Raw genomic sequence first — 13,405 nt, 5'->3', positions numbered from 1 at the left:
ATGTCTATTAAGAAATGAATAAACAAAATGTCATATGTACGTACAAGGGAATATTATTCAGCCTTAGAAAGAAAGGAAATCGTGTCACATGCTACAACATGAATGAACCTTGAGAACATAATATAGTCACAAAAATACAAATGCTGCATGATTCCACTTATATGAGGTATCTGGAATAGTTAAATGCATAGAAACAGAAAGTAGAATGGTGGTTACTAGGGGCCAGGGGAAGGGGGAAAAGGAAAGTTGTGTTTAATGGATATAGAGTTTCAGATTTGCAAGATAAAAATGTTCTAGAGATCTGTTTCAAACAATGTGAATATACTACTGAACTGTGCACTTAAAAATGGTTAAAATGGGGCTGGGAGTGGTGGCTCACACCTGTAATCCCAGCACTTTGGGAAGCCAAGGTGGGCAGATCACCTGAGGTCGGGAGTTCGATACCAGCCTGCCCAACATGGCAAAACCCTGTCTCTACTAAAAATACAAAAAAATAAGCCAGGCATGGTGGCGGGCGCCTGTAATACCAGCTACTTGGAGGCTGAGGCAGAAGAATCACTTGAACCCAGGAGGCAGAGATTGCAGTGAGCCAAGATCGCGCCACTGCACTCCAGCCTGGGCAACAAGAGTGAAACTCCATCTCAAAAAAAACAAAAGGTTAAAATGGGGCAGAGGCAGAGCAAGATGGCAGTTTTGAATCCTCTGGTGATTCTCCCCCCCGAGGCTATCCATTCAAGAAAACACCTTCACAAGAGCTGAAGAAATCAGGTGATGGATCACAGTGCCTGGATTTAGCATAACAAGAAAAGACACATTGAAGAGGGTAGGAAGGACAGTCTCACATTGCCTAGAGCACCCCACCCCCAACCCCACACAATGCAGCACAGAGAGAAAATCTGTACACTTAAGAGAGGCAAAGGGAAGTATGGGGGAGATTTGCATTTGAACTTAGTACTGGCCCCATCGCAGCAAAATACAGCAACAGGCAGAATCCTGTGGCCCTTGATTCCATGCCAATGCCCATGGAAGGGGCATTCAGATCTGCCCTGGGCCAGAAGATAATCCATTGCCACAGTGAGAAGAAACTGAGTCTTGGCCTGATCCACCACGGACTGACTAAAATGACCTCAGGTCCTGAATAAATTTGAGTGGCAGGCAGGCCAGAGCAACAGTGGTTCTTGGGTGAACCCTAACACTGTACTGCTGTGGGAGGCTGTAGGCTTGGGGTGCAACCCAACACAATATCAGTTGCAGTAGCTATCTGAGTGCCACGTCATCCCTGTCCCAACTCTACACAGTAAAGTGTGGTAAGAGACTCCTGTGTAAAAGAGAGAGAAGACCGGGGGCAGTGGCTCATGCCTGTAATCCCAGCACTTTGGGAGGCCGAGGAGGGCGGATCATGAGGTCAGGAGTTTGAGACTAGCCTGACCAAGATGGTGAAACTCTGTCTCTACTAAAAATGCAAAAATTAGCCAGGTATGGTGGCACACACCTGTAGTCCCAGCTACTTGGGAGGCTGAGGCAGGAGAATCGCTTCAATCTGGGAGGCAGAGGTTTCAGTGAGCCAAGACTGCACCACCGCATTCTAGCCTGGGCGACAGAGCAAGACTCCATCTCAAAAAAAAAAAAAAGAGACAAAAGAGTGCAGGGGACTCTGCCTAGGAACCTAGTACCAGCCCCAACACTTAAAACACAGCACCTGGCAGAACACCAAAGCCCCTGATTCCACTCTAGTGCTCCTGGACGGTGCTTCTATACCTACCCTGGGCCAGAAAGGAATCTGCCACCCCAGCAGGACGGACCCAAGTCCCAGCCAGCTTCACCACTGTCTGACTAAAGTGATCTCAGGCCTGAATAAGTATCAGTGGCAGTCTGACAGTAGTGACAGAGGGTCTTAGGCAAGACCTGGTACTGTGCTGCTCTGTGATGCTGTGGGCTTAGGGTGTGATCCAGCATGGCACCGGCTGCCACAGCCATGGGAATACCCATGTCACCCCTCCCCCAACTCCAGGAAGTGTAGCATGGAGAGGAACTCCTTCAACTTGGGGGAAAGAGAGGGAAGAGTGTAGGGGGAACTTTACTTGAGAACCCAGGGAACTCTCCCTGATCTTCCTCATGTTCATCAGGACTGGAGACTGGGAGTCTGCAAGAGCTGCAGCGTACGTGGGTTTAGGGTGCCGTCTACTGCTGAGTGGTTACAGTGACCACTGGCTTAGGGAACTCTACAGGGAGTCCTCTTTGAATTTCTGGAAGGCCCTCTGAAGGAGGACAGGTACAAACAGGGCCAGACTGCAAAGACTGGAATAAATACCTAACTCTCTAATGCCCAGATATCGACAAATGTCCACTAATATCAAGAACATTCATCTGGGCGCAGTGGCTCATGCCTGTAATCCCAGCACTTGGGAGGCTGAGGCAGGCAGATCACATGAGCCCAGGAGTTTGAGGCCAGTCTGGCCAACATGGAGAAACCGCATCTCTACCAAAAATACAAAAAATTAGCCAGGCGTGATCCCAGCTACTTGGGAGGCTGAGACATGAGAACCACTTGAACCTGGGAAGTGGAAGTTGCAGCGAATTGAGATCATGCCGCTGCACTCCAGCCTGGGTAACAGAGTGAGAACCTGTCTCAAAAAAAAAAAAAAAAAAAAAAAAGGAAGAAAGAAAGAAAAGAAAAAAGGAAATACACAGTCAGAAGAGAAAAAAAAGAACTAAAAGGAACAAAGAATGCCTATAAGATCTATGGGACAGAATTACAAAGAGCAAATATAAGACTCAATGGCCTTAAAGAGGGAATAAAGAAAAAGGGGTAGAAAGCTTATTGAAATAAACAGTAACAGAACACTTTCTAAACCTAGAGAAAGATAAAAATATTCAGGTACAAGAAGGTCAGAGATCACCAAGCAGATCCCAAATGAGACTACCTCAAAGCACGCAATAATCAAACTCTTAAAGGTCAAGAACAAAGAAAGAATCCTAAAAGCAGCAACAGAAAAGAAACAAATAACCCATAAAGGAGCTCCAGTACATCTGGCAGCAGACTTCTCAGCAGAAACCTTACAGGCAAGAGAGAGTGGGATGATGTATTCTAAGTGTTGAAGGAAAAAAAAAATTGCCAACCAAGAATACTGTACCTAGCAAATCTATCCTTCAAACATGAAGGAGAGATAAAGATTTTCCCAAACAAAAGCTGAGAGAATTCATCACCACCAGACCTGTTTTACTAGAAATGTTAAATGTGCAACAAGAAAACATCTGAAAGTATAAAAATCGTTGATAAAAGTAAGCATACAGAGACATTCAGAATACCCTAATACTGTAATTGTGATATATAAACCACTGATATCTTTAGTGTAAAGCCTAAGACAAAACTATTAAAAATAATAAATACAAAAAGAAGAAAGCTTAATAACTACAACAATTTGTTAAAAGATAGGCAATATAAAAAGATGTAAATTGAGATATCCAGAAGTCAAAGTGTGAAGGGGTATGGAGTTAGTATAGAGTTTAAGTGTTTTTTGTTTGTTTCTTTCTTTTCTTTTCTTTGCAATCAAAGTCAAGTTGTCATCAGTTTAAAATAAATTATAACTGTAAGATTTTTTTTGTAGGCCTTGTGGTAACCATAGACAAAACCCATAACTGATACACTAAAAATAAAAAGCAAGGAATTAAAATAAACTACCAAAGAAAATCACTTACCCACAAAGGAAAGCAGTAAGAAAGGAAGAAAGGAGTTACAAAACAACCAGAAGAACTAACAAAATGGCAGTAATAATTCTTACCTGTAAATCATAACCTTGAATATAAATGGACTAAATTCTCCAATTAAAAGACATAGAGTGGCTGAATGGATTTTTTTAAAAGACCCAACTATATGCTACCTATAAGAAACTCACTTCACCTATAAAGATACACACACAATGGGCCGGGCACAGTGGCTCATGCCTGTAATCCCAACACTTCTGGAGACCGAGGTGGGTGGATCACCGGAGGTCAGGAGTCCAAGACAAGCCTGGCCAACATGGTGAAACCCTGTCTCTACAAAACGTGCAAAAATTAGCTGGGTGTGGTGGCAGGCACCTGTAATCCCAGCTACTCAGGAGGCTGAGGCACGAGAATCGCTGGAACTCGGAGGCAGAGGTTGCAGTGAGCTGAGATCATACCACTGCACTCCAGCCTAGGTGACAGAGTGAGGCTCCATCTCAAAAAAAAAAAAAAAAATTTTTTTTAAATTTTAAAAAGATATGCATAGGCTGGACACGGTAGCTCACACCTGTAATCCTAGCACTGTGGGAGGCCAAGGCAGGCAGATCACTTGAGGTCAGGAGTTCGAGACCGGCCTGGCCAACATGGTGAAATTCTGTTTCTACCAAAAAACACAAAAAAATTAGCTGGGCTTGGTGGCCTGCACCTGTAATCCCAGCTACTTGGGAGGCTGAGGCATGAGAATTGTTTGAACCCGGGAGGCGGAGTTTGCAGTGAGCCGAGATCACGCCAATGCACTCCAGCCTGGGTGAGAGAGTGAGACTTTGTCTCAAAAAAAAAAAAAAAAAAAAAAGATATGCATAGAATGAAAGTGAAGGGATGGAGAAGAATGTTCCATCTTTTCCATCACCCAAACAAGAAGAGCAGTAGCTATACTTACATCAGATAAAATGGACTTTAAGGCCAGGTGCAATGGCTCACGCCTGTAATCCCAGCACTTTGGGAGGCTGAGGCAGGTGGATCACCTGAGGTCGGGAGTTCAAGACCAGCCTGACCAACATGGAGAAACCCTGTCTCTACTAAAAATATAAAATTAGCTGGGCGTGGTGGTGCATGCCTGTAATCCCAGCTACTTGGGAGGCTGAGGCAGGAGAATCACTTGAACCTGGAAGGCAGAGGTTGCAGTGTGCTAAGATCGCGCCATTGCACTCCAGCCTGGGCAACAAGAGTGAAACCCCATCTCAAAAAAAAAAAAAAAAAGGACTTTAAGTAAAAAACAATAAAAAATAATGGATAAAGGAGGCCAGGCACAGTAGCTCATGCCTGTAATCCCAGCACTTTGAGAGACCGAGGTGGGCGGATCACTTGAGGTCAGGAGTTTGAGACCAGCCTGGCCAACATAGTGAAATCCTGTCTCTACTAAAAATACAAAAATTAGCCAGGCATGGTGGCGGGCTACTTGGGAGGCTGAGGCAGGAGAACTGCTTGAACCTGGGAGGTGGAGGTTGCAGTGAGCTGGGATTGTGCCACCACACTCTAGCCTGAGCAACAGAGTGAAACTCTGTCTCAAAAATAATAATGATGATGATGATAAAGGGATTAATACAGCAGGAGGATGTAAAAGTTGTAGATATATACACACCCAACACTGGAGCACCTAAATATATAATGCAAATATTAACAAACCTAAAGGGAGAGATCAACTGCAAAATAATATTAGTAGGGGACTTAAACACCCAGCTTTCAGCAATGGACAAATCATCCAGACCGAAATCAACAAAGAAACATCAGTTAACTGTGCTCTAGACCTAATGGACCTAAACAAACATTTACAGAAGATTGCACCCAATTGCTACAGGATATATGTTCTTCTCAACAATATATGGAACAATCTCCAGAATAGACCATACGTTAGGCCATAAAAGAAGTCTTAACAATTTTTTTTAAAACTGAAATTATGTCAAATATCTTTTCTGACCACATGCAATAAAACTAGAAATCAATACAGGAGGAACTTTGGAAACTGTTCAAATACGTGGAAATTAAACAATATGCTCATGAACAACCAATGGATCTATGAAGAAATTAAAAAGAAAATTTAAAAATTCCTTGAGACAAATGAAAGTGGAAATGCAACTACCAAAAACCTATGTGATATAGCAAATGCAGTCCTACGAGGGAAGTTTATGGCAATAAATGCCTACATCAAAAAAAGTATAGAGACTTCAAATAAACAATATCATATTACATCTCAAGGAACTAGAAAGACAAAAATTATCTAAACCCAAAATAAGTAGAAGGAAAGAAATAGTAAAGATCACAGCAGAAATAAATAAAATAGAGTTTAAAAAACAATATAAAAGATCACCAAAACAAAGAGCTGTTTTTTTGAAAAGGTAAGCAAACAAGCCTTTAGTTAGACTTTAAAAAAAAAAAAAAAGGAGGGCCAGGTGTGACTCATGCCTGCAATCCTACATTTTGGGAGACTGAGGCCCGAGGATTCCTTGAGGACAGGAGTTCAAGACTAGCCTGGGCAACCTAGGAAGACTCTGTCTCTACAAAAAAAATTTTAAAAATTAACCAAGCATGGTGTCACACATGAGTAGTCCTAGCTACTCAGGAAGGCTGAGGCAGGAGGATCACTTAAGCCCAGGAGTTCAAGGTTGCAGTGAGCTATTATCGTGCCACTGCACTACAGCTTGGGCAACACAGTGAGACCCTGCCTCGAGAAACAAAGATAAAAAAAAAAGAAAGAAAGAAAAAAAAATAAAAAAACCTCTAAATCAGAGTTGAAAAAGGAGTCATCACAACTAACACCAGAGAAATACATAGGATAAGAGACTACTATGAACAACTACACATCAACAAATTGGAAAACCTAGAAGAAATGGATAAATTCCTGAACACATAAAATTTATCAAGGTTCAATCACAAAGAAATAGAAAACCTGAAAAGACCAATAATGAGCAATAATATCAAAGCAGTAATAAAAAGTCTCCCAGGCGGCCTGGCATGGTGGCTCATGCCTGTAATCACAACACTTTGCGATGCTGAGGCAGGAGGGTCACTTGAGGCCAGGAGTTTGAGACTAGCCTGGGCAACATAGCAAGACTTCATTTCTACAAAAAATTTAAAAATTAGCTAGGCGTCGCCGCACCATCTGGGAAGTGAGGCGCGCCTCTGCCCAGCGGCCGCACCATCTGCGATGTGAGGAGTGCCTCTGCCTGGCCTCCATGCAACCCTCCAGGTGTGAAATGGCAACCTTGTGTGTGTGATCTTTCTGCTCTCCCCAAGTTTGCATGTTCAACAGTGAAGTTTACTTTTAAATTAAAAGATTTAAATTGGGGAAGATAAAAAAAAATAGCTGGGAATGGTGGTGCATGCCTGTGGTCCCAGCTACTCAGGAGGCTGACATCAGAGGATTACTTGAGCCCAGGAGGCTGAGGCTGCAGTGAGTCATAATCACACCACTGTACTTCAGCCTGGGTGACAGAGGGAGACCCTGTCTGAAAACAAACAAACCAAAAGTCTCCCAGCAAAGAAAAGCCTAAGGCCTGATGGCTTCACTGTTAAATTCCACCAAATATTTAAAGAACTAATACCAGTTCTACTTAAACTATTCCAAAAAATTGAAGAGGAATAAATATTTTCAAACTCATTCTATAAGGCCAGCATTACCCTAATACCAAAACCAGACAAAAACACAAGAAAAAAAGAAAACTACAGGTCAATATCCCTGAAGAACATACATGCAAAAATCCTCAAAAAAATATTAGCAAACCAGGCCGGGTGCAGTGGCTCACGCCTGCAATCCCAACACTTTGGGAGGCTGAGGCAGGCAGATCACTTGAGGTCAGGAGTTGGAGACCAGCCTGACCAACATGGTGAAATCCTGTCTCTACTAAAAATACAAAAATTAGCTGGGCATGGTGGCAGGCGCCTGTAATCCCAGCTACTCAGGAGGCTGAGGCAGGAGAATCACTTGAACCTAGGAGGCAGAGGTTGTGATGAGCTAAGATCATGCCATTGCACTCCAGCCTGGGCGACGGAGTGAGCAAAACTCCATCTCAAAAAAAAAAAAAAATTTTAACAACAAATTAAAAAGATCATTCACCATGATCCAAGGGGGATTTATCCCAGGGATGCAAGGATGGTTCAACATATACAAATCAATCAATGTAATACATTACATTAACAGAATCAAGGATGAAAACCACATGATCATTTCAACAGATGCTAAAAATCATTCAGTAAAATTCAACATCCCGGCCAGGCATGGTGGATCATACCTGTAAACCCAGCACTTTGGGAGGCCGAGGCAGGCAGATCACCTGAGGTCAGGAGTTCAAGACCAGCCTGGCCAACAGGGAGAAACCACGTCTCTACTAAAATACAAGAAAAAAAAATTAGCCAGGCATGGTGGCACACACCTGTAGTCCTAGCTACTTGGGAGGCTGAGGCAGGGGAATCACTTGAACCTGGGAGGCAGAGGCTGCAGTGAGCCGAGATTGCGCCACTGCACTCCAGCCTGGTGACACAGTGAGACTCTGTCTTAAAAAAAAAAAAAAAAAAAAATTCAACATCCCTTCATGATAAACACAAACTGGTCATAGAAAGAACATACCTCAACACAATAAAGGCCCTGTATGACAAACCCACAGCTAACATTACATTGAATGATGAAAAGTTGAAAGCTTTTCCTCTAAGATCTGGAACAAGCCAAGAATGCCCACTTTCACCACTTTTATTCAACACAGTACTGGAAATTCTAGCCAGACCAATTAGGCAAGAGAAAGAAAGAAATGGCATCCAAATTGGAAAGAAGAAAGTCTAATTGTTCTTGTTTGTGGATGGCATGATCATATACATAGAAAACTCCAAAGATTCCACCAAAAAAATTGGAACTAATAAATGAATTTAGTAAAGTTGCAGGATACAAAATCAACTTACAAATATCAGTAGTGTTTCTCTATATGCCAATAGTGAACTATATGAAAAAGAAATCAAGAAACCAATTCCATTTATAGTAGCTACAAAAAAATTAGAAATAAACTTAACCAAGGAGGTGAATTATCCTCACAATGGAAACTATAAAACATTGATAAAAGATATTGAAGAGGACACAAATAAATGGAAGGATATCGCATGTGCATGGATTGGAAGATTATTGTTAAAATGTCCATATTACCCAAAGTGATGTACAGATTTAATGCAAGCCCTATCAAAATACCAACGACATTCTTCACAGAAATAGAAAAAAAATTCTTAAAATTCATATAGCAATACAAAAGACCCCAGATAGCCAAAGCAATCCTGAGCAAAAAGAACACAGCTGGAGGCATCACCCTACCTAATTTCAAAATACACTACCAAAGCGATAGTAACCAAAACAGCATGGTACAGGCATAAAAACAGACATCTAAATCAATTGTAACAGAATAGAGAACCCAAAAATAAATTTATACACTTATAGCTAACTGATTTTCAAAAGTTGCCAAGTACACACATTGGAGAAAGGACGGTCTCCTCAATAAATAGCGCTGGGAAATTTGGATGTCCATATGCAGAAGAATGAAACTAAACCCCAATTTCTCACTGTATACAAAAATCAACTCTAAATTGATTAAATACTTAAATGTAAGATTCAAAACTATGAAACTATTAGAGAAAACATAGGTAAAATGCTTCATGAAAATGGACTGGGCAAGGACTTTTTGGATAAGACCTCAAAAGCACAGGCAACGAAACCAAAAATGGACAAATGGGATTTCATCAAATGAAAAATCTTCTGCATAGCAAAAGACACAATACAATGAAGAGACAACCTACATAAAGAGAGAAAGTATTTGCAAACTATACATTTGACAAAAGGTTAATATGCAGACTACATAAGGAATTTAAGCAACTCAGAAGCAAAACAAATTAAAAAAAAAAGTCTGATTTTAAAAATGAGCAAAACACCTGAATAGACATTTCTCAAAAGAAGATACACAAATAACCAACAGATATATGGAAAAATGCTCAATATCACCAATCATCAGAGAAATTCAAATCAAAACCACAATATCACCTCACCCCAGTTAAAATGGCTATTATAAAAAAGACAAAAAATAACAAATGCTGGCAAAGATGCAGAGAAAAGGGAACTCTTATATACTATTTGTAGGAATGTAAGTTAGCATAACATTATAGGAAACAGCATGAAGCTTCTTAAAAAATTAAAAATAGAACCACTATATAATTTAGCAGTCCCACTACTGGATGTATCTCCAAAGAAGATGAAATCAGTATGTTGAAGAGACATGTCCACACCCGTGTTTACCACAGCACTATTCACAATAGCCAAGATATGGATCAACCTAAATATGCATCTACAGATAAATAAAGAAAATGTGATATATATATGTATATATATGTGTATATATATGTGTGTATATATATGTGTGTGTGTGTATATATATATATACACACACGTACGTACATACATATACAATGGAATACTATTCAGCCATAAAACAGAATGAAATCTTGTCATTTTTGGCAACATAGGTGAACCTGGAGAACATTATGTTAAGTGAAATAAGCCAGGCACAGAAAGCAAATACTGCACGATCTTACTCATACATGGAAGCTAAAAAAGTTAATTTCATAGAAGGGAGTAGAATAGTAAATACCAGAGGCTGGGGAAGGTAGGCAAGTGGGGAGATTGGGAGAAGTTGGTCAAAAGTTGTAGTTAGATAGGAAGAATAAGTTTTGGTGTTCTATTACATAGTAGCATAATTGTAGCAAGTAACAATGTCGTGTATATTTCAAGACAGCTAGAAGAAAAGGTTTAGAGTGTTATCACCACAAAGAAATGATAAATGTTTAGAGTGATGGATATGGTAATTATCTCAATTTGATCATTACACTACGTATACATGTATCAAAAAATCACATTGTACTTCATAAATATGTACAATTATATTTAAGTTATAAATTAAAAATAAAAATGGTTAAAATGATAAATTTTATGTTACATGTTCTTCAACACAATAAAATTAAAAGGAAAGAATATGTGCTCTACAGGCAGACAACTTAGGGTAGGATACTAGCAATATTAGTTTATATGTGACTGGCCATGCATGGTGGCTCACGCTTATAATCCCAGCACTTTGAGAGGTCAAGGCAGGAGGACTGCTTGAGCCTAGGAGTGCAAGACCAGCCTGGGCAACATAGTGAGACCCCATATCTATAAAAAATGAAAAAAGGCAGCTGGGTGCAGTGGCTCATACCTGCAATCCCAGCACTGTGGGAGGCCAAGGCAGGCAGATCACCTGAGGTCAAGAGTTCAAGACCAGCCTGGCCAACATGGCGGAAACCTTGCCTCTACTAAAAATATAAAAATTAGCCAGTCGTGGTGGAGTGTGCCTGTAATCCCAGCTACTCAGGAGGCTGAGGCAGGAGAATCGCTTGAACCTGGGAGGTGGAAGTTGCAGTGAGCTGAGATCGAGCCATTGCACTACAGCCTGGGCAACAGAGCAAGACTGTCTCAGAAAAAAAAAAAAAAAAAGAAAGAAAAAGAAAAGGAGAGAAAAGAAAAAAGGGCCCGGCATGGTGGCTCACACCTGTAATCCCAGCACTTTAGGAGGCTGAGGTGAGTGGATCACTTGAGGCCAGGAGTTGAAGACCAGCCTGGCCAACATGGTGAAACCCTATCTCTACTAAAAATACAAAAATTAGCCGGGTGTGGTGGCGGGCGCCTGCAGTCGCAGCTACTCGGGAGGCTGAGGCACAAGAATTGCTGGAATCCATGAGATGGAGGCTGCAGTGAGCCAAGATCATGCCACTGCACCCTAGCCCGGGCAAAAGAGCAAGACTCTGTCTCCAAAAAATGAAAAAAGAAAACAAATTTATGTGTGACTTTGAACAAGTTACTTACTCTAAGCCTAAATTTCCTGATGTTTAAAATGACAATGCCACTTCCATCAAGTTTGTTCTATGGCACAAAAATGGGTACGGTAAATATTAGTTCCTGCCCTTCTCTCATCTAAATTGCCTTCAAGGCTCAAGCCACTGTGTTAAATACCTTCAGTGGTGAGAAATCTTTAGTCTTTAATTATGGATTGGAAAATATAATCAACTAAAAGTGTGCAAGCTAAGTTTAGTGGATAAATGATGGATAGTTTTTAGCCTAAAAGATATTTTGTAGAAAGAACCATATGAGTCTGAGCTACACCATGATCATATCACTATTAATTTACTTTTTGGAAAAATTCTCACAGAAGTTCTCAACATTTTTCAAATTATTGTAGGTTAAAATCATTGTTTGTCCTGGTTAATTCTGCCTGCACTGCATGCCCCTGACATGCACATCATTCTAGAATATTAAAATTGTCCACTGCAGACCTTGGTAACTTGATTTTTGGATCATATGAGACACATGTTTTACTAGATGTTACTATTTCTTCAAAAAATATGATTTTGTCATATTAGAACCAACTATATGTGCCTAAAACAATCACTTATTCTGGGTTCTTACAAACTGCAAGAATAACAAACCATTGGTATAGGGTCATACATTATAGTATCTTTATAATGCACTCAGGATAATATCCTAAATTTCCATCTGATTTTCTCCTGTCAAATATAAGTGCATGCCCTCTTGTCCTAGAGTCTGTTAACAGCAGAATAAGTACAACTACAATTTCAAAGTCTGGCATCTAAGGATAGTTATTAAATCATCCTTCTTCCTTGCCTTCTCCAAGTTAAATAATCTAAAATCCTTTGCTTATTCTTAATATGTTCTATATTTTTCAAAGCCCAAATCATTACATGCAATATTAGGAAAATAACTATTACATACTTTACAAAGATAATTAAGAATAAATATAGAGTTAAAATTACAGCTATGTAAAAATAGCAATGTGACAGGTATAACACAATTATGAATAATAAATGGAGACTCAGAAAAACTGTCATTCATATATTAATTCTACAGCGTGATTCTACTTCTGGCATTCTAGAGCACAATAATCCTTACCAGGGGACTTTCCTTGTTGTGAGTTGCTTCTGTGCTCTCTGTATCTGGCTGGAGTGGCTAAACCTGTGTCTTTACTAGGCTTGCTAGCAGGCCCCATTTCTGAAATGAGGAATCCCATCTGTTCTGAAGGCAAGATATTCTCACGTGAACTGGTCTGGCATTTTATATTGGCATCCACCTAAAATATTAAACCCATTCATTATTTGAGATTTCCTCCAAATATCTGCTAAAAGATATTTTATCAGAGGAGTTCTATTATAGGAACATGATCCAACAAACAAGCTTATAAGGCTTTTCATTCTTATAAATGATACTATACCTTTCTGCATACACAAACTATTAAAATGTATATGGAGCTAAAACATTTACTTATGATCAGACGGAATATCTACCATGAAGCTCGTTGATTTTTTTTAACTTACAAAAGTACAGGTTTTTTTTGTTTTGTTTTAAGTCAGGGTCTCACATTGTTGTCCAGGCGGGAGTACAGTGGTACAATCATAGCTCACCGTAACCTCGAGCTCCTGGGCTCAAGTGATCCTCCTGAGTAGCTAGGGCTACAGGTACTAGCTAATTTTTAAAAAGTTTTTTTGTAGGCCAGGCACGGTGGCTCACAGCTGTAATCCCAGCACTTTGGGAGGCCGAGGCGGGAGGATCACGAGGTCAGGAGTTCTCGAC

The 13,405-nt window shown here is 40.3% G+C and overlaps 1 protein-coding gene across 2 annotated transcripts in view; it reads right to left on the bottom strand.

Moving 5' to 3' along the window:
• Positions 1-13,405, bottom strand: part of HSF5 (heat shock transcription factor 5) — a 76,288-nt gene that overhangs the window by 29,435 nt on the left and 33,448 nt on the right. For both annotated transcript variants that reach the window (XM_054457953.1, XM_054457952.2), the window contains exon 5: positions 12,728-12,905. In XM_054457953.1, coding sequence (XP_054313928.1) covers positions 12,728-12,905 — 178 coding nt within the window. The remainder of the gene's footprint in view (positions 1-12,727; positions 12,906-13,405) is intronic.

Source organism: Pongo pygmaeus, chromosome 19, assembly GCF_028885625.2.
Source record: "Pongo pygmaeus isolate AG05252 chromosome 19, NHGRI_mPonPyg2-v2.0_pri, whole genome shotgun sequence".
Taxonomy (NCBI): domain Eukaryota; kingdom Metazoa; phylum Chordata; class Mammalia; order Primates; family Hominidae; genus Pongo; species Pongo pygmaeus.
Note: the sequence above shows the minus strand (reverse complement) of the source record. Positions and strands in the feature narration are given on the sequence as shown.